The 22,902-nt window shown below is 36.9% G+C and overlaps 2 protein-coding genes across 4 annotated transcripts; both read left to right on the top strand.

Moving 5' to 3' along the window:
• The first annotated feature begins 5,583 nt into the window (after positions 1–5,583).
• mfsd8 (major facilitator superfamily domain containing 8) lies at positions 5,584–12,778 on the top strand. 2 transcript variants are annotated; one of them, XM_041984922.1, is made up of 12 exons: positions 5,584–5,970; positions 6,180–6,262; positions 7,592–7,635; positions 8,332–8,572; positions 8,663–8,776; positions 8,875–9,019; positions 10,200–10,258; positions 10,939–11,047; positions 11,140–11,274; positions 11,351–11,454; positions 11,629–11,855; positions 11,967–12,778. In XM_041984922.1, the coding sequence occupies exons 1-12, from the start codon at positions 5,915–5,917 to the stop codon at positions 12,171–12,173; spliced, it is 1,524 nt and encodes a 507-aa protein (XP_041840856.1). In that variant the 5' UTR covers positions 5,584–5,914; the 3' UTR covers positions 12,174–12,778. The 2 variants fall into 2 exon arrangements, with proteins under 2 accessions (XP_041840856.1, XP_041840855.1); XM_041984921.1 differs by having other exon boundaries at positions 8,332–8,776.
• Positions 12,779–13,481: 703 nt separating this feature from the next.
• LOC121639601 (tetratricopeptide repeat protein 31-like) lies at positions 13,482–21,241 on the top strand. Of its 2 annotated transcripts, none has more exons than XM_041984920.1 (18): positions 13,482–13,623; positions 13,815–13,837; positions 14,977–15,043; positions 15,140–15,351; positions 15,439–15,519; positions 15,608–15,667; positions 15,754–15,933; positions 16,092–16,268; positions 16,342–16,405; positions 16,484–16,574; positions 16,680–16,821; positions 17,825–17,929; positions 18,206–18,305; positions 18,451–18,694; positions 19,000–19,074; positions 19,234–19,336; positions 19,847–19,962; positions 20,365–21,241. In XM_041984920.1, the coding sequence occupies exons 2-18, from the start codon at positions 13,832–13,834 to the stop codon at positions 20,450–20,452; spliced, it is 1,911 nt and encodes a 636-aa protein (XP_041840854.1). In that variant the 5' UTR covers positions 13,482–13,623; positions 13,815–13,831; the 3' UTR covers positions 20,453–21,241. The 2 variants fall into 2 exon arrangements, with proteins under 2 accessions (XP_041840854.1, XP_041840853.1); XM_041984919.1 differs by having other exon boundaries at positions 13,483–13,642.
• The last annotated feature ends 1,661 nt before the right edge of the window (positions 21,242–22,902 follow it).

Raw genomic sequence — 22,902 nt, 5'->3', positions numbered from 1 at the left:
TTTCAAGATTCAAGGGGGGAGAAGAAAGGATAAGTTGGAAACTGTGGTTGGCTTATTTTCTTCAGTTTTATTTTATTTTTAAGCACATTTTTTAAAAAATGGAAATCTTTTCTCTACATCTTTGAGCGCATGCAGGTTAAAGTGAACCCAGAGAAGGTCAATGGCCCAATCCCTACCTCTGAGAAGCAACTAATTCCTAGGTTTTACCAGCACTTAAATGCAACTACAGCCGTGTTGCAGCTGTTGTGATCTGCACCTGCTTTCCATCATCTGATTAACAGCTGTTTATCTATCTGGTCAACTTCTAATTCTTTGACAGGTTGTTTGTTCCCTTCATGATAAATCCTCTGGTCCATTTTTACTGCTAATAAAGCTGACGCTGGTATCTTCTTCTCTGTGTGTCCCTTAGGAGATCTAACCTGCTTGCTGCTCCATGTGGTTAAAGTATGCGTGTTAAGGATTATTGAATATCATCATTTTTAATGTATATGTATGTAATAAACATGTGGTTTCATTCACAATATAAATACTTCATAATCTATGAAAGTATGCAGTAATGCTAAAAGAAATTAAATAAAAAAAATTACATTGTGAAAACAGTGGGATGAAGGAAAGAAAAAGATAAATACAAATTTATCTTCATTTAAATAAATGATAAAAATACAAGTTGTACCATTCAGCATCCACTGGGAGACATTTGTTTACAAAATGCATAAAGGAACAACAGCACATACAAATAATGTGAAAATGGAGCAGAGTAGGAGGGAGCTTTGGCTGAAAAGTTGGAGGACAAGAAAGCATAAAATTTGAAAGAAAATTGATGTCCAAACTGACAATATCACTTCGTTCATAGAAAGTATGAAGGCACAAGAAACTAGAAACCAGCTAACTATGACTCAAAGTCCACAAATCTTTAACATTTAGGAACAGATAGTCTACATGCTTGTTTGTTTATCTAATGAGACAACAGGAAACTGTTCTGTTAGGATTATCTATTAAATCATTTTTGGGACTCTCAACCTAAAATGAAAATGTTTCTCTTTGTTTTCTTCAGAAGATCAGGACTGGTTCCACCTGTTTCCACTTTTATGTGTTTATGTGCTAAACCAGTTATACAGTTAGATCAATGTCACAACTTAACACTTGACTTATATCAGTGGTTCTCAAATGTTTTCTGTCGTGCCCCCTTTTGGAGGAATAAACATTCCCAGGACCCTATGACATGGCGTATGGGATTGGGAAAATGAGCAAACAAATTAATGTTTTAACAACTTGGGCTCTTGGAAACATTCACTTCATATTAAGAGGAAAAACTGCAGAACCGAGATCAAGGTTTAATGAACGCATCGAAGGGAGAAAAGTAAGAGAGAGATATGGAGGTATAAACAGTACCTGGTCCCCTAGCTTTCTATATATGAGACGGGGGAGAGGGCTGGGAATATATACAGTATATATTATAACTATTGTTGTAAATATTTTTATAAACATTCTTATTCATTTACTCATTTACATTTTATCCTTATATTCTAGTGACATTTATTAGGCTCTACTTTTAATTAATAGAGCTCCATTACTATAGTGCTGCTGAGGTGAAACAGCTTAATCATTATCATTGCTTCACAGCTTACAGGCAGTACATCCACATAAGCAGGACACAAACTCACACAGGGTTACTGAGTCAAAAATTCACATATTGAGAAAATAGCTTGTAAAAGTATGCAAAGGACCTTGAAACTGCTCTGGGTGCCCAGCAGTGGAAAGCTACTGAGAAGATAATTCAGAGAGAGAGTGTGATAAGGGAATAATGCAGAAATAGGGAGGATCAAACTTGTTTTGCAGATCTCACCCAAAGAGGAGGCCTGACTGTGGGAAAAAAAGCCTGGGAGAGCAGTCAGAAGAGGAGCAACACACTTTGCAAAAATACACATTTACATGAACGCGCACAACATGCACGCACATAGCCACATGCATTGTATCAGTATAAAATGAGGAGGATAACTGAGGTAGGCGGGTCTTTCTGGCTGAACCTGAGGACTTTGCACTTCCTGTACTAGAGCTCAGCAGCTAAAGCTAAGACGGACCTCCTCTCAAGAGATATGTATTGCTTTCTTTTTGCTGGCTAAACAAAGAATTGTCAATTCTACTCAATCTCTGGTGTTTTCTGCCTTTCTTTAAAAGTGGATTTTTGAACAAACTCCTTCTAATGTAATTTTAACAGGTTGTGGAAAAATCGCACACTTCACTATGTAACTTACTATACTCATAACATCACAGACATGAGGGAGATGGTATAAGAAACACATTTACTGTTAAACTAATAGCAAGATTTCTGCCCTCTTTCATCCCAGTTACCTGTTCCTCCATATCTCTCTCTCTTTTCTCCCTTCAATGCGCTGATCTCGGTTCTGCAGTTCTTCTTCTTAATATTTTTTGGTGGTTGGCAAAAACAAAGTGGTCTGGAGTGTGTACCAGAATGTTTCCAAGATGTCATGTTGCCGCGCGCCCCCATGCATTCGAGACCCCCAATTTGAGAACCACTGGCTTATATCATGCCTCAAGTAGATTGCATAATCTAGTTACACTTAGTAATTTAAATTTAGCATAAATTAAATGCTCACGATTTTAGGCCCAGGTCAAACCTATCAAGTCACTGTACATTAAGAGGACTAGTAGAAATTTAGGTGGACAGCTTTTGTATTGTTTTATGTGTTGATGCTTAAAAATAATTTATACATCTTCTAAATAAAAAAATATGTTTGATGTTGTAATTTGGCACTTCCCTTGACAAAGGTTTAATAAATAAAGTAAAGAAGGACACACAGAGACAACAACCTTGCAGTGTGAAATCATCCCATTGGTGATGGCAGTAGTCATTAACTAAGGTTAATAGTCTATGCTATATTAATTCAATCTCTTTTACTTTTCAGTTTATTGTGACCCTTTTCCAAATGTAAAGATGTTAAATAAATACCAGCTGCACAAGTGTTTCATCTGAACAGAAAACAATATTACATGAAAACAACTGTCAAACATTTGCAGCTGTTTGTTTACTTATCTACATAGCAGAGTGATTAATGGCCAAAAAATCAATTAGACACCTGCAGCTTTTTCAGAACTCTGCAGCTCGAGTCCTCACAAAGACCAAGAAAGTGCAACATATCAGTCCACCTCTGAGGTCTTTACACTGGACCTCAGTGGATAGAGTTTTGCTGGTCTATAAAGCTCTGAATGGTTTAGGACCAGATACATCAGTGACCTCTTGACCCAGTATGAACCTACCAGAACCCTCAGGTCATCTGGATCCAGTTTCTTTTCAGTTCCCAGAGTCAGAACCAGACATGGAGAAGCTGCGTTCAGCTTCTATGCTCCACATGTCTGGTACAAACTCCCAGAAAGCCTCAGAACCTGTTCTCTGCTGCATGTCAATAGTTTTTATTTAAAATCCAAATCTGCATCTGTTTATTTTAAGCTGGAATTTTTTTATTTAATTAGGTTTTAATACTATTTTATCTAATGTTCTTTCTCTTGTTTTTAATGATACATTTTACTTCTTGTTTTCTGATGTTTCAATGTTTCTGTAAAGCACTTTGAATCACCCTGTTCTTGAGTTGAGTTGTGTTGTGTTATACAAATAAACTTGCCTTGCCTTACCACTTTATGGATTTCCTTAACCCCTTAAAATACTTAAATTTATGCCTAAAACTTGTTTTTTTTTCCTTCAGTTCAGGTTTACAAGTGTTTATTGATGCACAGCTTCCTTATGATTTTTGGTATATGGTATACTATAGTTGCTACAGTGACAGTAATATGCCTAAGTCCTATGGCTGCAAAACAAGACCAAATCATCATCTTTTTCTGATTGTACTATAATTAACTCTAATATTTAAAGACTGAGATGTTGCTCTTGAGATTTTTGCAACTTGCTGGGATGCCCACTCTTGAGAAAACTGACAACTATTAGAACCCGATTCTTTTATTGGAAGCTCAAGAACAAAAAGACAAGAGAGGATCTCTTAATAATTCAGCAAAGATTTATTCTAATTCAGGTCATAGGTAAAGCAATGCAGCACTGGGCTCAGAGGACTGGTCATCCTGCTGAGCCCCGAACACTGGATGTGATCACATTTTATCTTCTTAGGCCGGGAGACTGCCTCGTACAATAGGATGTCTTGACACGCAACCGATTGTAACTGGCCAGTTATCACAGACGTAAGCAGGCCTTAGATTAGGATGTGCTGTACAATGTGTGTGAATGTTGAATTTTGGTGTGTATCTAATGCAACAGACCTGACTGATAACTGATGATTCTTCATAACATCTGGTTCTTGCTTACATCACTCTATATACACACGTGAACAAAATTGTTGGTACCGTTCGTTTAATGAAAGAAAAACTCACAATGGTCACAGAAATAACTTGAATCTGACAAAAGTAATAATAAATAAAAATCTGATGAAATGTAACCAATGAAAGTCAGACATTGCTTTTCAACCATGCTTCAACAGAATTATTAAAAAAAAAAAGAACTAAAACCAACTATTACACAGCTGCATTGAACTGAACTGCATTCCACCTTCTGAATAATCTTTCTCATCACAGAATGATGGACTCCTTTTCTTTTTTTTTCTTTTAGAAATGACCATATATTTCTTCTCAAATTGATGATAATTGCTGATGCTCTTCCTCCTAGAAATTGTTACCACACGCCAGCATGCTCCTGAACAGCAAACTGACAAAACATCTGTTTTTACAGAGGTGCTTTCTCACTGAGGGTCAGGTAATCAAGTCTGTTTGATAAGCAGCACCTTGCTATTACCTTCTTGATTACTATAGAAGAAGTAAGGGTGTACTTAGTTTATTACACACAGCTTCTGCATTTTTGCTTCAATTTAGCTCAATATATAATGATACAATGTCATATGTCGTGTTGTTAATTCTCATTTTAAGATTAGCAAGTCTAAGTCTTTAAAACTTTGAGATTTACTCTCTCAAGAATGGAAGAATGTACTTAGTATTTGCTACACTGGGCTTGCTTTGCAGTTTTATTTATTTATTTATTTATTTACATCTACTATCTATTGTCTAGTTTTAAAAAAATGTAAAATGTCTGATTTTCAGATACTTTTTAAAATAAAGCAAATTGATAACACAATTTTTTTATATTTTAACATTTGATTTGATATTAACACACAAAAAAATCTTGTTAATTAAATTTGAACTGATTTAAAATATGTTGAAGTCACAGCACAGACATTACTGTGACACTAGTGTTTATGTGTTGAGTCCTCACGTGAGAGCGCTGCATCAAGCTAGAGTTCTAACGCCACAACCTAACCGGATGTTAACTATATGTACTTCAAACTAAGAGCAAGACGTTGATGACTACAAAATACATATATAAAACAATTACTAAAACGTATTGTGTATTTATAATGCATTGATTTTTTTAATATTTAAATAGTGAAATTGTCAAATGTGAACAGAAACAAACAAACAAACAAACAAAAAAATCGTTTGAAATTATTTTTAATGTGATAGTTCTTATTTTGGAAAAATTAATCGGATATCAAATTTCAACACAAACTAACTTGTGGTCATGCGTAGAGCTGTCCGTGGTATCATAGTCCAGTTTATCTAGGTTTAGGGTCGCATTGTCTTTATTCACTCATAGCTTTACTTAGAAACGACACAGCTTAACATCGGGCGTAGTGTAAGTCAGGCTAATTAACATGTTGGCGGATGAAATGTCATTTTGAGTTGTTAATGCTAGCTGATACAATAGTTAGCTTCTCGGGGCTGTACGGAAGAGCTGCAGTTAGTGTTGACAGTGTAGTTCACTGACCCTCGGCTACATGGCGACTTAGCGACCGTGGGCTGTCATAACTTTTTAATTTACGTTACGGTGTAAGTCAGAATGTCTCATCTCGACACCGAAGACACTACTCCGTTGCTCCGGGATGATGCAAGCAGGTAAGTGCTGAGTTCAGTTGCCGCCTGACAAATATGTGTAAACTGAGCGGGTAATCATGAAAATGCACTGTTTACAAGTTAAAGCACCGGTTTAACTGTCCTGCATTTTGTTGAAACACAGGTGTTATATTTGTTAGGTTGGCTGAACGCTTATCCTATTTCTCAACTTATATGTATAACTTTAAATGATCTTTGTTGTCTGTAATTAGCGATGACTCTCAGGATGGGGACTATAGAAGCCGGTGGAGGTCCATCCGAGTCATGTACTTCACCATGTTCCTCAGCAGTGTAGGTGAGGAACCTCCTGACTTCTGGCCTGACAGATACACCTAGTCAAGCAACCACACCTTTCTCCATTCCAAAGAGTTGATTTATTTAGTCTTTTGAAAATCCTGTTTGACACCACCTTACTGAATGGAGTCTCAGAGGACATGTATGTTAATTCATCAGAACAAAGTGAACAAAACATTAATTTGAATGTTGTTATCTGACTGTAGTGTGGCACATTGAATCGATATGGCTACTTTAAAATGTTTCTGGGATGTGGAAAAAATATAGGCATAGATACATGATATATGCAGTTTTTTACAGATGAGTTCAGACTCGCCAGCCACAGCACTGTTGTTGAAACCCAGTCATGAGAAAAAGTTATTTTAGTCTGATTACCAGAGCATGAATGCTGTGATGCTGTTGAAGGCAGATACAATAAAGAGGGATGGAGTCAAGAGCATATTGAGAAGTTAATGTTAAACGTTTAAGAACAGAGTGAAGAGGTGTTGTTTTTATGGGATAATAATCAAATGGTGGTAATAGCATTAGAATAATACAAAATAAAGATACTACCAACCTGTGCAAAAAATTACATTACAGTTATTTAGCAGATGCTTTTTATCCAAAGTGACTTACAGTGGTTAGTAGCGTTAAGGGTCTAGCCTAAGGACCCAAATAGAAGGTGTTAATATTCGTCCCCTGGGGGAATCAAACTCTAGTCTCCCGCATTGGAGATGGAAAGTTGTTAGTTAAAATGTTAGAAAAAGAAAACATATACTGAATCTTAGTATTGCAACATTCAAAGCAACTGAAAACATCTTAACCGCTCTGTTTCCTCTGTTAATGTGTCTGTTGATTTGCAGTCATGTACTGAATGAACAGAATAACACAGTTGAATGGCTGCAAGTTCCAGCCTCTCCCTACCAAAGCACACCCATTGAAAACTATGTTCTCTCTGTTGTTCTAATCCACCCATGAAAACCTTATAAACATCCACTTCCAAAAAATCAAAGTGATAGTGGTTGCATGATGGTTCATGCTGGTCTCTAGGCTGCACCACTTTTCCATAGATGTGCTCTGGTACAGCAAAATACCATTATTTTAAGATCATACTTGGCTGACCTTGAAAGGTGAGTGCAGATAGCCGTTTTTCTTGCACCTCCAACATAATTATAGAAAATTTACCCCCGACAAATGTCTGTATGTGCCTGAAAGGAGAAAGTGATATGTTATAGGTTGGATCAGCTGCTGCATTTTGAGGAGACATATTGACAGTTAGTAGCTATCCAACCTAAAATGTTTTAGTATCTTTGCAGCATGTTTTTAATCAGTGTTGTATGTTTTCTCTCAGGTTTCACTATTGTCATCACATCACTGTGGCCCTATTTGCAAAAGGTATGCAAAGTCATATTTTTCTAGGCAAATGGGTTTAAAGGAAAACTGTTTAAAGCAGCTCTGCAGGGATAAAGAAGAAGTGAAAGATTAAAAAAAACATGTTTGTGCATGAACACTTCCTTGATTGATTTAACAGTTCTTCTCTGAGATGCTATTTGCGTAGCAGAGAGAAAACTAAATCAAAAACCCTCCAAGGCTCCTTAAAAAAACCAAAAATACCTTTATTTTTATTGTATTGTCATTGTGGCATGCCATTGTGGTAGTTTAGTTATTTTTTCAAAGGCGAGTGTCTTAAGAGTTATTTTGATATTTAGAAACTGAAAGGTGTTATAAAGAACATTTTTGGGATTTGACTTTAAGTTTGCACTTGTCCTGAGCTCAGGTCAAATTGTGATGTTATTCTGAACACAAGGCAGATTCTGATTGTGACAAATGTACCTGTTTATCAAAAATGAGACAATAATGTCACACTGCTTTATTCATTCATTTAGCTTTTATTTGATCTCTGTGTACATAGAAGTTTGGAGCCTTGTTTGCACTTGAATAAAAAAAAATTAAATAGAGGAAAAAAATTTTAAAAATTAAAGCTAATTGTTTTTCTAGTTATTCCAGATCGCAGCTGCACAGTGAGTCAGACTTGCTAGTTAACTGTGGGGTCAAACGTGCTGATGCTTTTACTGGCTGTGTTTCTTATAGATTGATGATAGTGCTAATGCCAGCTTCCTGGGATGGATGGTAGCAGCTTACAGTCTGGGGCAGATGGTGGCCTCACCAATTTTTGGTTTGTGGTCTAATCACCGGCCACGCAGGGAGCCACTGGTGTGCTCAATTTTCATCAACCTGGCTGCCAATGTCTACTATGCCTACGCATATCTACCCAAGACAAATAACAAGTACCACATGCTGCTGTCCAGAGCTTTTGTGGGCTTTGGAGCAGGTGATGTGTTAATAACAGCCATGTTTATGAACATAGATGATGTTGTCCATGCCGTCCACACAAACATACATTTTTGTCTTTTCATGACAGGTAACGTTGCTGTGGTGAGATCCTATGTTGCTGGAGCGACATCCCTGAAGGAGAGGACAGGTGCCATGGCAAACATGAGTGCCTGTCAGGCCCTGGGCTTCATTCTTGGGCCAGGTACACTATGTTAACCTGATGAGAAGAGAGAGCTTTGCTCTAAGTCAACACTGTGGATTTAACTATTTAACACGTTCACGTCTCTGTGTTTACACCAGCGCTGCAGGCCTGTCTCTCATTCATTGGCGAACAAGGTGCAACATTGAAAATCATTGATCTGCAGCTTAACATGTACACTACACCAGCGTTACTTGCTGCAGCGTTCGGCCTCGTCAACATCCTGCTTGTTCTTTTGGTGCTGAAGTGAGTGTACAATTACACAGTGTGTCTACTTGTGTATCAGTGGATTTCACAGTTTGGAGACTCAGATTACATCACTGTGTTTCAGTGAACTAGTTAGAGATCATTGAACTTAGCCACACTTTTGTTGTCTGATGGAGAGAGTGGAATCTTTTTATTCTGTTTTAGGGGGTTACTCTATGCAGGTTTTCAGTCCGCTCAGAAACGAGCAGTCAAGTTATTTGTAAAGCTTGTTTAATAAAATCTGATTTTGACCAAAACTCTTGCCAGACAGATGAAATGATCTGATAAAAACAAAGATACATAAACAGTTTTAATTTAAATGATTAGAATAACTTGAGTTTATTCTAAAACCACAGTAGCATTGAAAAAAATAAAATAAAATAAAACAAGCTGAAGAAAAAGTTGGTTATGTTTTCTTTACTAATAACAAGAATCTCAAATGGGGCATATGTGGAGAGAGAGTGGTAGGTAGGCAGGTAGACTGAATATTGGAAATTTGGGGACCCACCAACAGCCTAAATAAAAGTGCAAATGTAGAATCAGGAAAAAATGTAATAAAGTTAAACTACAAGCTCCAAGCCATTGTATTTTATTTTATTCATTTCTTTATTTATTTAGCCAATGATTGTGGGCATTACTTTTTGAGATAGGGATCATTTTGCCATTAGAGCTCCTATATCCCCATAGTAAAGAATTCTTGAAAAAATTCCTGGGTCCAGGCAGTGATCTGGATCACCACCAAAATCTAATCACTTGGTCTTTATTACATTTCTCAGACTTCTTGAAACTTTAATTAAAAACCGTCCATGACTCTTTGAGTTATGTTGCTAACAGACAGAGACAAACCAACACAGCCGAATACATAACCTTCCCCTGGGCAGACATTCTTGTGTTTGTGTTGTGTTGTGGTCTTTCTGTGTTTTTTTTTAAAGATCCCCTTTAAATGTGTTTTTAATGTAACAGTTATCTGAAAGCTATCAACTATTCAAGTATCACCACTGAGGGAAAAGCTTCCTGAGGTTGGGTTTTCAAGTCCAGATTTCCCCCTTTTCACCAACTGCATCTTTACAATGAAAATGTTGCAGTGTTCAGATTTGCACCTCATTATTTTACCACATGACTTACAGAGCCATGGTCTCATCCTTTATCTAAAATGTCTCATCTCTTTTTTTGCCACCAGAGAACATTGTGTGGATGAAGACGGAAGGCACATTCGGGCCATAAACTACACCTCAGAAGGTATTTTTATGGTTTTTATGGTGTCATGAGGGGAACAAATGCTGAAAGTAAATTACAAGAAAAATTCAAACACTGTCATCTTTGTTTGAGTCTGAATATTTAAGTGGGTTGAATCAGTGGATCGATGTTTCTGAATGTAATAAGATTTCTCTAACGGCTGCAAAAGATGCAAGATTCTACTCAAAAGTGTTTACTTTGTACTTTCTACACATGGCCTCCACTATTGGTATCTGGAGTAGATTTTTTTTATCATCACATATTCAGAGATCATGTGTAATGTTTAGAGCTTCAAATATATCTTTGCTTTACTGTGCTCTGCAAATTTCTACAGCTTTCACATGCTGCTTAATTTATTGTGATGTCTGTTAATGGTGATGGTGGTAATTTTTTTAACTATTATTATTAAAATAAATATTAACATTTCTTCACTTTAGTTCTATTCAAGTATTTGGTTAATACTGACTGAAGTTTTTATTCTGCACTGTGGACAGTTAAACATAAATGCGTCCACTTGCTGGCTGCACCTTGAGAACCAATAACTGAATGAAAATAGTGACACAAACAACCAGTTTCCAAGCTGACATCGTGAAAGTTGCTGAAAATAATGAGTTAAAATAAATTTGTTGCAGGATATTTGTCTCCTTTTACTTCAAGTGTTGATCTTTTTCTCCTCTTTGTAGATAGAGTTGATGTTGTTGAGGAAGCTGGGGAAAGCATCGACCAGGTGGCTGTCCTGACTTCCAACATCTTGTTCTTCACTGTCATGTTCATCTTTGCAGTTTTTGAAACGTATGTAATGCATTAAACACTGATACAGCAGTCAAGTTAGGCAATAACAGTCATTTGCTTGTATAAAGTTCTGACTGTATGTTTTTGTTCAGAATCGCCACCCCATTATCCATGGACATGTTCGCCTGGACAAGGAAAGAGGCTGTGCTGTACAACGGCATCATTATGTGTGGCATTGGATTTGAATCAATCCTGGTGTTTCTGGCTGTAAAAGCCGCTGCCCAAAGGTAGGCTATAGCATGATGTTAAAGATCTGAATTATCTTTAATGAATTTGAATGGTTAAGATTTCATTTTATTTCAGGTTTGGGGACCGTCCTGTGTTGTTAGCAGGCTTTGGTATTGTTTTCTGTGGCTTCATTATTCTGCTTCCATGGGGAAATCATTACCCTAAAATCCAGTGGGCAGGTATGGGTTGATTTTATTTGCACAAATTGGTCATGTCTCTGAGGTTTGAGTGATTAATATTTACACCCTGAATGACAATTTTCTAAAGCTCTCAGCCTGTTTTTAAACTGACAACAGTATTATTTCCTATCTGCTTTGGATTTTGCTCACATTATTCCTTTTATCAAAATGCAGATCTCAAAAACAACTCATTGGCCAGTCAGACGGCTGACATCACAGTCGCTGCCAACGGTACTTTGGAGCCCACAGGCTGCCCTTACGAACAGACCTGGTGCCAGTATACCCCTGCTATTTACCTAGCACAGTATATCTCATCTGACATCCTTATTGGAGTGGGATACCCAGCCTGCAATGTAATGTCCTACACATTATATTCCAAAATACTTGGACCTAAACCTCAGGTAGGAAGACTTTAGTAATATAAATGCATTTTTAATATGTAGAAGTAATCAGTTTTGGATGTGTGTACTTACCTGCTCCTGCCATGGTGCATCTTCCATCCATTTCTTCAGGGTGTGTACATGGGCTGGTTGACAGCTTCAGGGAGCGGGGCACGAACGCTGGGACCTGTGTTTGTCTCCCATGTCTACACCATCCTGGGACCTCGCTGGGCCTTTAGTCTCATCTGTGGCATGGTGGTATTAGCCATCATCCTCCTAAGCTCAGCCTACCACAGACTAGTCGCCTTTTCTGTTCGCCATGGAAGGATTGTGGAATAATCATTCATGCGCATGAGACTAATGGAAATTTACTACTGGCTCCAATGACACTGTTTATTACTTCAGATGTGTTTACTGGTTGTCCTTTAAAAGTTTGAAACTCGGGGTTTTAACCTTTTAAACTCAGTTGTAAAGAGATAAGGGTTTTTTTTTTACCTTCTGGCTTGACCCAAAACAGATGCATGGAGGGAGAAAGAGCTGCATCTACGTTTTCACCAAGTCTTCTGAAAGCCGGCCTTTGACACGTGTTAATGAAAAAGTCAGTGTTTGTGTGTCATGGGCATTGTTCGTTTGTGCACAAAATGTCTCTTACATGTGGTGCAAATTAAACAATTCCAGCTAAACATTTCCTCAGTAACACTTAGGAAAAAATACTGATATTTTTTAATGTTTCTAATAATGACTTCACCTGTAGCTATTTAAAACTATGGGTTTTATCATCCTTAAATTATTCAAAGGAAATTCTTGATGTTTGTACAATAACAACATATTGAATGATGAATTAAGTTTTTTTTAATGTAAGCTTATGCTTTCAGTTTTGCTTCATTATGACTGCAGAATGTTTTATTGTTTAATCTATTGATGGAATAGACTGAGGAAATGTTTTTCCAAAGGCTTTAGTGTGGTACATTCAGCATTACTTTATTGATCCTCAGGAGAGCACATCTGCTGGCAGGACAGAAATTTCATACAAGGTTGTTCAAGATAAATTAATTTAGAAAAGGTAGATTAAATATAAACAAGTTTACAGTATATTGCATTATTTGTGCAGAATTAGGCAGCCTCGTTAGTTCAGGTAAAACTTGAATATACCATTTCAAGTTCTCAGTACGTGAAACACAGCCATCTATTGAGAAATTCACAAGCTGAAGTGTTAAGGAAAAATCTTTTCTGAACAGATTAAATCAAAGTCATTCTATAGAGCAGAGGAATGGATCTATTCAGGACCACTAATGTACCCAAAGCATTACTTTAATTCAATTGTCAACTGGGTGGGGGAGGCTTACTGGTATGGGCTGTTACAGTTTAGCTGTTTTGAACTTTTGAGGTTGAAGATGACCTTAAAATTAACTCCCAACTCTTGCTGCTCTCTACATCCTAATTAAAACTTGATGTAGACGACAGTTAGGGGTAGAAAAAAACTGCAAAGTGTTTTAGTGAATGTGTCATTGTTTATTTTAATTGTTATAAAAAAAACGACCTGCAGAGGGCAACAAAAGTCCGTTTCCTGGGACTAGAGCCACAATGCGCATGCGTGTAGTCCCGCAGCCTGCTGTTTATCCTCTTCCTGCAAACGCAATGTGCAGAAACTGATAGAGCGCGGAAGCGCAAACGCAGCTAAAGTTACCAGCTGCTAAAAATTACTGCTGCTAATGCAACACTTGCTGTTATTAGGTCGAATTGAAGGGTTAATGACATCTCGACTGGCCGTGTATTACTAAATATGCAGGTATTTACAGACAACACGGGTAAGATAATGCTCATGTGCCCTTAGTAAAAAGTTAGTGGCTAGTTGGGCTAACAAGCTAGGTCGCTCGTTGTAGTTGGAGTTAACGTTAAAAAAAGATATATTACTTCCCAACCTTGTGAATTAACAGTAAAACAAATGGATTTCTTTCTTATTTTCTTCTTATTTTTCAGAGTTTACGGATATCCGCATGATTGTAAGTATTCTAATGTTGTAGACTACAATAGCTCATATTAGCATCTGTGGTAGCTAACATGGGTCCTATACTACTTTTAAAACTTAATGGCTCCCCATCGAGCGGCAGCTGTCCTGTATCACGTACCTAAAAGGCGGCTGACTAAATTGTTGGTCGCACTGATAGTTTTGACACGCTTTACGGTCACTTCCTGTTTACATCCTACTCAAAGGCGTTTTGTCTGCACAGCTGCACTTTCCCTTGCATAAGGTATTTCATAGTCATGAGTCACTCATGATCTGAAGTTGTAGGGATACCAGTACTCTAACTGGATTTCTTAAGTATATTTAAATAGCTGTAATGGCACTATTAATGGTCAGAAATCTTTATAGATTATATAAGGTTTTAAGTAAATATTTGTCTTTGCACAGTTCTAAACTGTGTTGTTTCCCCAGACTTAAAGAAATGCAGCATAAAATGCTTGCCAAGTTTGCCCTTTGTTTGGTGTGAGAGTTCATACTGTGCAGCCTTGTGCAATCTTTCTTTTTACTGCATCAGTGCAGGCTTGATAGTGTTATCTTTTTTATGATTAACTAAAATAAATGCTGGAATCTGAAACTTGGTACCACTGTCATTTATTTATAGTTCTGGTTATATGGAAAAACATCAACCCACAGATGTTATTTTACTATATTTTTTACCCACTGCCCATGTTTTGTATCAAGTCTTTTTTTTACGTTTTTAACAACTTTTCTTGGCTTACTAGGTAGTTGATAATATCTGTGAAGAGCTGCTTTCAAAGGTGTTTACTTGTGGGAAATATATTCCAATTTGAATACAGCCTTCAGAATAATGCTTTACATATGTTAATGTGTCAGTTAAATAACAGAAACTCATCTGCTGGTGTGTATCTAGTGAGTTGGTTCTGACTAAAGGAAAGTGAAACCTAAGGATTTACTGTCTCAATGAGTGTAATCTGCAGCAGCAGGGCACAGCTTCAGACAGCCTTGGGAACGTACCTTGTGTTTTAGTTCTGTCAGTCCGTACTGAGACTCAGATGTAGGCTAACTGTGGAAAAGTTTCAAGGCTGAAGATAAATTTATCTGATGGTTTTAAGCAACAGTTTGGGACTGGCAGTCACATCTTCCTCTTCTTTTTAGCAAAAAGTTGTGGGTATGTTTGAGAGCAATCCTCAAATGCAAAGGATAATCAAATGTGGCCTTCTTGGTAAGTGGAAAGCAATCACTGCACACACTTGTCTCTCAGTTGGTTTTAATCCAAACTATGTTATTTAAACTTGTCAAACATTATTGTTCCTAACAGGTATTGAATATAATGATGAACTAGATGTGGATGATTATAACAGTTGGACGCATGGTCATAATAGTTTTCATGGATATTCAGCTAATGATGGAGGATTAAGTGGGAAACGCATGACATCATCCAGCTCTGGATATCAGCCTCCGCTGCATTACTATACTTCACTTCGTGTCTCTCCATACTTGACTTCTGAAAAAGTTCAGGCAAAAGAGAGTGTAAGTTAATTTCTATTTTGAGTTATTGAAGTTAAAGTCATTTAGAAATGACATAAGCTTGTGCAGCATTTGTTTTGGTCTCTGTAGGATACTGAAAGAAAAGCCAGATTATTACAAGAAGCTAAAAAAAGCAAAGAAAAGGCTGAGAAGAAGCGGCTTAAAAAACAGGCGAGTACTGCATTTGTTGACGGGAGTTACTGAGGAATGACTGAACAGCAATTAGTGGATGTTAAGCTTTGTGTTTCCTGTTCAACAGAAACAGAAGCAAAGGAAACAAATGGAGAAGGAAAAACAAAATCCTGTAAAAAATAAAGAGGTAATAATCACGGGCATCTATAAAAGATGGCCAATTATCATTAAGATGCACACTAATACAGATATGTTTGTTTCTTGGTTGTACAGGGCAAAGATGATGCAGAACAATCTAAACCAGAGGAAAGTAAACCAGTTGATGATCAGAAGAAGGATAGCACCTACTCCAGTGGGAAACTGGGGGCTGCAGCTAAAGATACAGACAGTGACAGTAGTGAACAGGAATCTGGTGATGAAGATGACACCAGGAATGATTCTAGTGACTCAGAGGTACCAGAAGTTATGCCATTTAAATAGTTCTTTTTCTTAATAACTATACAATTGATGTTAAGATGATGCACACAGGTTTGTTGCTAACAATGATTAATTATATATTTTTTAAAAATACGCTTAAGACCCAAATCATGTCTGTTCATATCGTTCTTAAGGAACTGGACATGACAAGTACTTTTGTGAGCAAAGCTGCTCTAATAGCAAAGCGTAAACTGGAGCAGAAGACCAGAGCGGAAAAAAAGGAGAAAAAGAAAATCCCAGAGAAAGAGCAGCATAAAAGTTTTCATGATCAAACCAGTGAGGACCAGGAGGTTGCAAAGGAGGCTCAGAAGGTGATGTGCTTTCCATATAGGTCAGATATTCAAATAATTGGTTGGATTTTATTCACTTTTGCTGTCTTAACAGGATTCTGTTGCCTCCAGTAGCTCCTCCATTGAAGATAATGTAAAAATAAGTACTGATCTTGCAAGTAAGTTTATGTGCATCAGCTTTATTATATGTCAAGTTATCAGTGGGATTTAATTTTATTAACAGAAGTTCCTTTTAGTTCTAGGAAATAAGTTTGCCAGTGTGGGAGACTATAATATGGCTGTGAAATATTTCACAGATGCAATTAAGTACAACCCTACAGAGTTTAAGTAAGCATGATCCTCTTTTTATTTGAATTAAATTTACTAATCATGATCACACAATCACACTTTCTTTTTTTTAACTACAATGTGGAATCTGTTTTTCTGTCACAGGCTGTTTGGCAATCGTTCTTTCTGTTTTGAAAAGTTGCACGAATATGACAAGGCGCTGACTGATGCAGAATTATCTCTTGGCATATGTCCAGGCTGGGTTAAAGGCCTGTTTAGAAAAGGTAGAGCTCTGGCAGGTCTAAAGGTAAGGTGTTGTTTTTTTTTTTTCTATACTTAACTGTGACTATGGAGTCATATTGGGTACATAAAATTCTTATATGCCCCCTTTTTTAACAGCGTTTTAAGTCCTTTATCATGAGTGGTTTATTTACAAGGCAGACTGCTCTGACTTGGCTCCTTTTGGCAACATCATAGATTGCTCACATTACTTAGACTTAAAAAAAAGTTAATCAGCCTGACTTTAGATTCAGACTTTAGGTTATAATTCTTCATGTGCCTATTTGTAAAAATCCAGTCTAACCCTGGAAAAAAATGTCAGGCACAGCAAGCTTGCTTACTGAATCCAGAGCGTTTTACTGATCTCAACCGTCAAGTAGTGCAGATACTTTTGTGGTCCTCTAAATTCTTTGCAGTAGAAAAAGTGAAATTTGGTTATTCTATAAGCAAGGAGAGTTTTTCCAAACAGAAAAAAGAATGATAGATTTATATTATTGTATTTCTGGGTGCATTGAGATATACAAGCTGTCAAGCTTAATGCTGTAAATGTTGTGGATTTGAGTCTGTTGCACCTACAATAAATACAGCAGGTTGTCAAATGAAAAGTAGTGTTTAGGTTGTTGCGTGCAGTAACGTAACACTATACCAAGAAATAAACTGCAAACCTGGAGGCGGCCACTATGAAACTGAAAATAAAAATGTAATAAAATTACACCAAAATTACAGTAAACACAGTATTAAATTTTCACAGCCCCGTTATTGTAACAGAATCAAATAGTTTTCACAAATTCAGAGTCTTTGTGATAGACAGTAAATGTGACTTTTAGCTAGAGAACCTATGTAACTGAACTGGGCCAGAACTGTTAATAAATTAAAGATAGACTTTGTCCCTCTGAAGGGTCAAACATCTCTCAAAAAGACAATCCATTAATGAGAAATATAGTCTATTGAACCACTTCTTAAGCCTTTTAATAACAGATGAAAACTTGGGCGGGTGTGTAAATAAAATGTTAAACTTTTTCTTTTTTCAGAGATATGAAGATGCTGCCCAGGCTTTCAGGGACGTCCTTAAACTAGACAGTTCATATGCCGAAGCTGCCCAGGAGCTAATGCGGGTGCAGATAATACAACTAATGGTGTGTCACTGTAACACTTTTGTTGTTTAAGCTGTCACATAGAAGGAAGAAGGAGTAAAACAAAGTCCTCTTCATGTATTTGCATGCATTTTTATATTAAATGAGTTTTGCCTGCAAGTTTGGAATAATGTAAAACTCAGTTAAAACACAAACAAGTAATGCTCAAAAAATGACCAGCAATGTTTTTTTTTTTTTTTTTTTTGCTGTGATTCAGTGACAGGACAGTTCTCCCATTATTCTGATGTTTTTACCATGTAATTCTGTGTTTTGCTTCAGGAGTTTGGCTTCACAAGGGAGCAAAGCTCAAATGCTTTAATAATTCACGGAACTGTAAATAAGGCCTTACAGGTGCTGTCCAAATTAAACTACCGGCCAGGTGAGTGTAATTACATCATGAAAAGTCATATATTTAAAAAGCTGCTGTATTCTGGTGGATACTTGTTTAGGAAACAATAACTTGAAAATGCTGGCTTGTTTACTTTTTGTTTAACCAATTTAAATGCTGGTTTTGTGGTTTTTAGGAGCGGTTGTAAATGGCAGTCTCCCAGCAGCTCAAGTAGCGAATGTCACCGGAGTGTCTCCAGTCCTCTCAGCCAATACAAGCTCTGCACTTATTGGTCCAGCTCAGTCCCACAGTGCCCCCCAAAAACCACTTCTGAGCAAACCTTTAGGCCCAGCCCTTAATATACCGAATGTCCAGAGTCAGTCAAAGCCCATTCATAACCAGTTTTTGAAGAACAACAATGGCAATAACCAACAACCACCGTAAGTATTTACTTTTACTGCTTTGTGGTTAATTAAAATGTGTTTTAATTTTAAACGACAGATCGCGGGAATCCAGTTTTTTCATGACCATGTGGGCTCTACTATTTCAACTTTAAAACTAAAAGTTTTAAATGTATATCAATGTTTGAATAACAAAGCATTTCAAATTGCATCAATAAAAGTTAATAACAGATGATTCCTCAACTGTTTTTGTAATGGGAAAACTAATTTATGTTCTCAAATAACGTTAAATTAGAAAATATAACAAAATTTTTATGCATATAAAAATAATTTTCTCCTAACAGGGCTCTGTTTCCGGTTTGGGTGGGAAACTTGATTTACCCAGTAACTGATGCCACAATTACCAACCTGTTTAGCAAGTAAGTGACATTAGCGTAAAGTCCATTAAACTCAACACAACTTTTTGTGTAATTTTTTTGTCTCTCTTTGTTTTTTTTTGTTTTTTTTCCTCCATTCAGCCAAATAACAAAAAGAGAGATATTTGTTTTCTTATAAATGTTCACATACTTGTCTTCCAGGGCCGGGGCCGTCTATAGCGTGAAGGTTCTGCAGTACAAACGTTGTGCCTTTGTAAACTTTACAAAACAGGAGCATTGTGATGAAGCAATCCGACGTTTTCATGTAAGTATTTACAGAGCTATGTGTTTTAGGGATTTGCTGAGGCACTGTTATTATAAAGTTATACTAGCTAACTACTGCAACACTGCAGTTTCCCTTTGGGATTATTTTTCAACTTAATTTAGTTGTGTTTTGCTCATCAGGTATTCCCAAGTCATTTGAATGTTTTCACTTACTGATACATAAATACTGTGTCAGGAAGTAGCCATGAATATACATAGAAATGCCCACTGATCTGAAAGTTTAGTCTATTTTAAGTTGAAATGAAACAGTCTGGCCTCTATTAAAGTACCAGAGGTCTGGTTGCGTATTGCAACTAAAATGCAGTTTAATAACTTTACAGCCTTGTTTCTCTGTAAGATGTAAGTGACAAGTACTTGTATCTGGGTCCAGTATTAATAATTAGGCCACAATAAACTTGGTTCTTGATCAGAACAGTTTCTGTCCTACATATCTGCATTTCTTTCCGTTGCTTCTTCTACTCTTCCAGTAATTTTTATTTTAATCTTTCAGGGATATGAGCTGAATGGCAACACAATTGTTGTGAGATACCCAGACAGGATTCCTCCGGGTATGGGTATTTCTAAGTCTGCCCTCAAAGCTGATGACCTGCAGGATGAGAACCAGAGGTTAGTGCTTTCACATCAGACCTGAAAGGAAAATTTAGCTCTTTGGAAATAAGGTTGTTCACCTCTTCTCCTGGTGGAAGATGTACAGACTTGGAAAGTTCTTAAAAGGCATAATAAATTATTATTTACATGCCTGCTATAGTAGATTTATTTTGCAATCTCTTTGTCGTATACTTTAATGAAACTTTAAATATTTTTATATTGTATAATTTTTATATTACTATACATATTTTAACAGCAGATGGCAGTATCTTATTTCTCAGGGAAAACCAATGTTTCACAATAGTTGCACTGAAAAGGCTGCCTGACCTGCAGATGACTCCACAAAAGTACACTCTTAGATGATTTAAGTGTTCCTAGTAACGCTCTGAGAAAAACTGAATTATAACCCATTAACTACAGGCAACATGTGGATGGGAGGAATGCAGCTGGAAGCCGAAGGCCTTTTCGTCCTTTCAAACCAGTGCCAGAACCGAGAGGAAACCACTGACTGGAGATAAGCTGCCTCAGTCCGCCTCTTGTCTTCAATAAACACAGTATCACTTCATAAGCAGTTCAATCCAACTATATCTACTGACTTCTGAGACTTTGCCTCCAAAATTAGTATCTATACTGATACGTGATCACAGAATCAATTTATCAAGTATTTACGTAGTAATCAGAAAATGTTGATCCAAACACGTGATTGCTTTTTTTCTTTTTTGAAGTTATAACCTAAGGTTAGTGAGTGCTGATGGTTCAGGGTGGCAAAAGCTTCAAGGATGTTTGTGGCTTGATAGAAGCACATGAAGGCCATCATTCTGTTTTAAAAGGGTTTTTAATTTTTTTTTTAAACAAGGTTTTTGCCAGCTGTGTATTCACCTCATGTAAGAGACTTTTCTTATATTATGGTATTAAACTGTATCACCTGTTGTCAGTGTTAGATCAATTAAACATTTTTACAGTGAAGACTCCCCTTATCCACATATATGTAACTGAAGCAAAGTTGTGCAACTGCCTCACATTTATGCCCGACGACTCAGTTATCTATTCATTGTTGATTCAGAATTCTTTGACTCCAAAAAACAAGTTGAACTTTTTTACTTTCTACTCACTTCTTCACAGCCTGTCTTAAAGCAAGCATTACGTTGTAATTACCGTTTAATTGCCCCGGTTCATTTGCAGCTAAACAAATTGCTGCATTTATTGATTAATTATAAAGGTGGTACAGGTTTTACATGGATGCCCTCATTAACCATGCCATTTGTTCTATAACCATGCCATTAAAGATACTTTAATACACCTGCCTCATCATTTAAGGAGTCTCTGTATCAGGTTGACTTGAGTATTGAGTTCTTGAAGCTAACTCAAAGTGAACCCAAGCCTCTGACCCTTGGAAGTAATCCAGCCATGTTTTTTTTTTATGTAGATGTGAGGTATTTGAGCCAGTAGGTGGCAGCAGAAGCAAACTTTTGGGTCTGAATCAAACTTGAACTGATGACTGTTGAAGAGAAATGTCAAATCATTCCTTGACAGAGAACACTTAGCAGCACAAACCATTTTAAAAACATACAGTGAGGGAAATAAATATTTGAACACCCTGCTATTTTGCAAGTACTCCCACTTAGAAATCATGGAGGGGTCTGAAATTTTCATCGTAGGTGCATGTCCACTGTGAGAGACATAATCTAAAACAAAATCCTGAAATCACTATATGATTTTTTTTTAACAATTTATTTGTATGATACAGCTGCAAATAAATATTTGAACACCTGTCTATCAGCTTGAATTCTGACCCTCAAAGACCTGTTAGTCTGCCTTTAAAAAGTCCACCTTGATTGAATATTTAACAAAGGTTTAGCAGTTAAACAAAAAAAGCTTGATAGGTTACAATAAAGACAACCATAAAATCCTAAAACTGCTACTACAGTACTTGATAACAAATGGTAAATTGTGGATTAGAAATATCTAAACACAAAAAGACAAGGCAACCAATGCTGTATTTTACCACATGGATCTCCTGAAGGTTTGATTTGTAATGTAGCTCAAGTTTGTTGTTGTGTACATGGCATTTATTATTAAAAGAGCGTGGACTAAAAACTTAAAATATCTAAAACATTGAAGCCGCACAAGTAAATGATTGTTTCATCGAGATCAGGAATAAAAAGAGGAAAGCTTTATATAAAAAAATAAATAAATAAAAATTGAGATTTTCTAGTTTCTACACCACCTGTCACCCTAATCACTTAATATTTGGACGACTTCAAGTCATGCAAACATGCACATAGGGCTCCTGCCTCAGTGTTAATGTGCACTTGTTGAGAGAAGCTGCTAACTACATGCTGCTAAGATCCATTTCATACGCATCTTGAAAGATGGGCTACAGTAGTTCCTGAGACACCAATCTGTTTTTTAACGGCAACTTTGGGCTTAATTAGAGCCAGAAAATGTGTAATGTGCATCCAGCTGTGACTGTGTAGCAGCAGGCTCTGATAAAATCTGTTCTTAACCCTGGCAATTAAACACTCTCCTCAGGCCACTTCTGTTCAGACTGCCTGTGGCTGAGGAAAGCCTTGATAATGTTCCATCCTCTGGCAGGTGAAATGCTGAAGCATCGCTCCTGTTTGAGAAGCCCATCCACATTACTGGGAAATGGACATAATATAATATACCAGGGGACAGCATATGTAGAGAGCAGGATTGAGTCATTTCTGCAGCATTGTTAGGTTGTTCACCCTTCTTGAGGCTAAAATAAGACAGCAAAACCAAGTATTTCCCCTCAACTAAAAGTGTCAAAACGCAGTCTTAAAATCTTCCCTTTTTTTGCCTCAGTTTAGAAAAAATTAAAACTCAGTGGCTTGTTTTACTTTTTAGGTAATGAAGTCTGTCACCTGGCGTGTGCAGTCATTTTCAGCCACTTTATTGGCAGCTTTTTTCAGTAAATCAGTGCTCTTCTATTGC

This window comes from Melanotaenia boesemani, chromosome 5, assembly GCF_017639745.1.
Source record: "Melanotaenia boesemani isolate fMelBoe1 chromosome 5, fMelBoe1.pri, whole genome shotgun sequence".
NCBI classification, from domain to species: domain Eukaryota; kingdom Metazoa; phylum Chordata; class Actinopteri; order Atheriniformes; family Melanotaeniidae; genus Melanotaenia; species Melanotaenia boesemani.
This window is presented reverse-complemented; position numbering and strand designations above follow the sequence as displayed.

Coding starts and splice junctions, on each gene's coding strand:
- mfsd8 (XM_041984921.1), top strand. CDS start 5,915: ATGTCTCATCTCGACACCGAAGACACTACTCCGTTGCTCCGGGATGAT. Junction 6,263..7,591: donor CATGTTCCTCAGCAGTGTAG/GTGAGGAACCTC, acceptor GTTTTCTCTCAG/GTTTCACTATTGTCATCACA. Junction 11,455..11,628: donor CCCTAAAATCCAGTGGGCAG/GTATGGGTTGAT, acceptor ATCAAAATGCAG/ATCTCAAAAACAACTCATTG.
- LOC121639601 (XM_041984919.1), top strand. CDS start 13,618: ATGCAGGTATTTACAGACAACACGG. Junction 15,044..15,139: donor AATCAAATGTGGCCTTCTTG/GTAAGTGGAAAG, acceptor TGTTCCTAACAG/GTATTGAATATAATGATGAA. Junction 18,695..18,999: donor GGCAATAACCAACAACCACC/GTAAGTATTTAC, acceptor TTCTCCTAACAG/GGCTCTGTTTCCGGTTTGGG.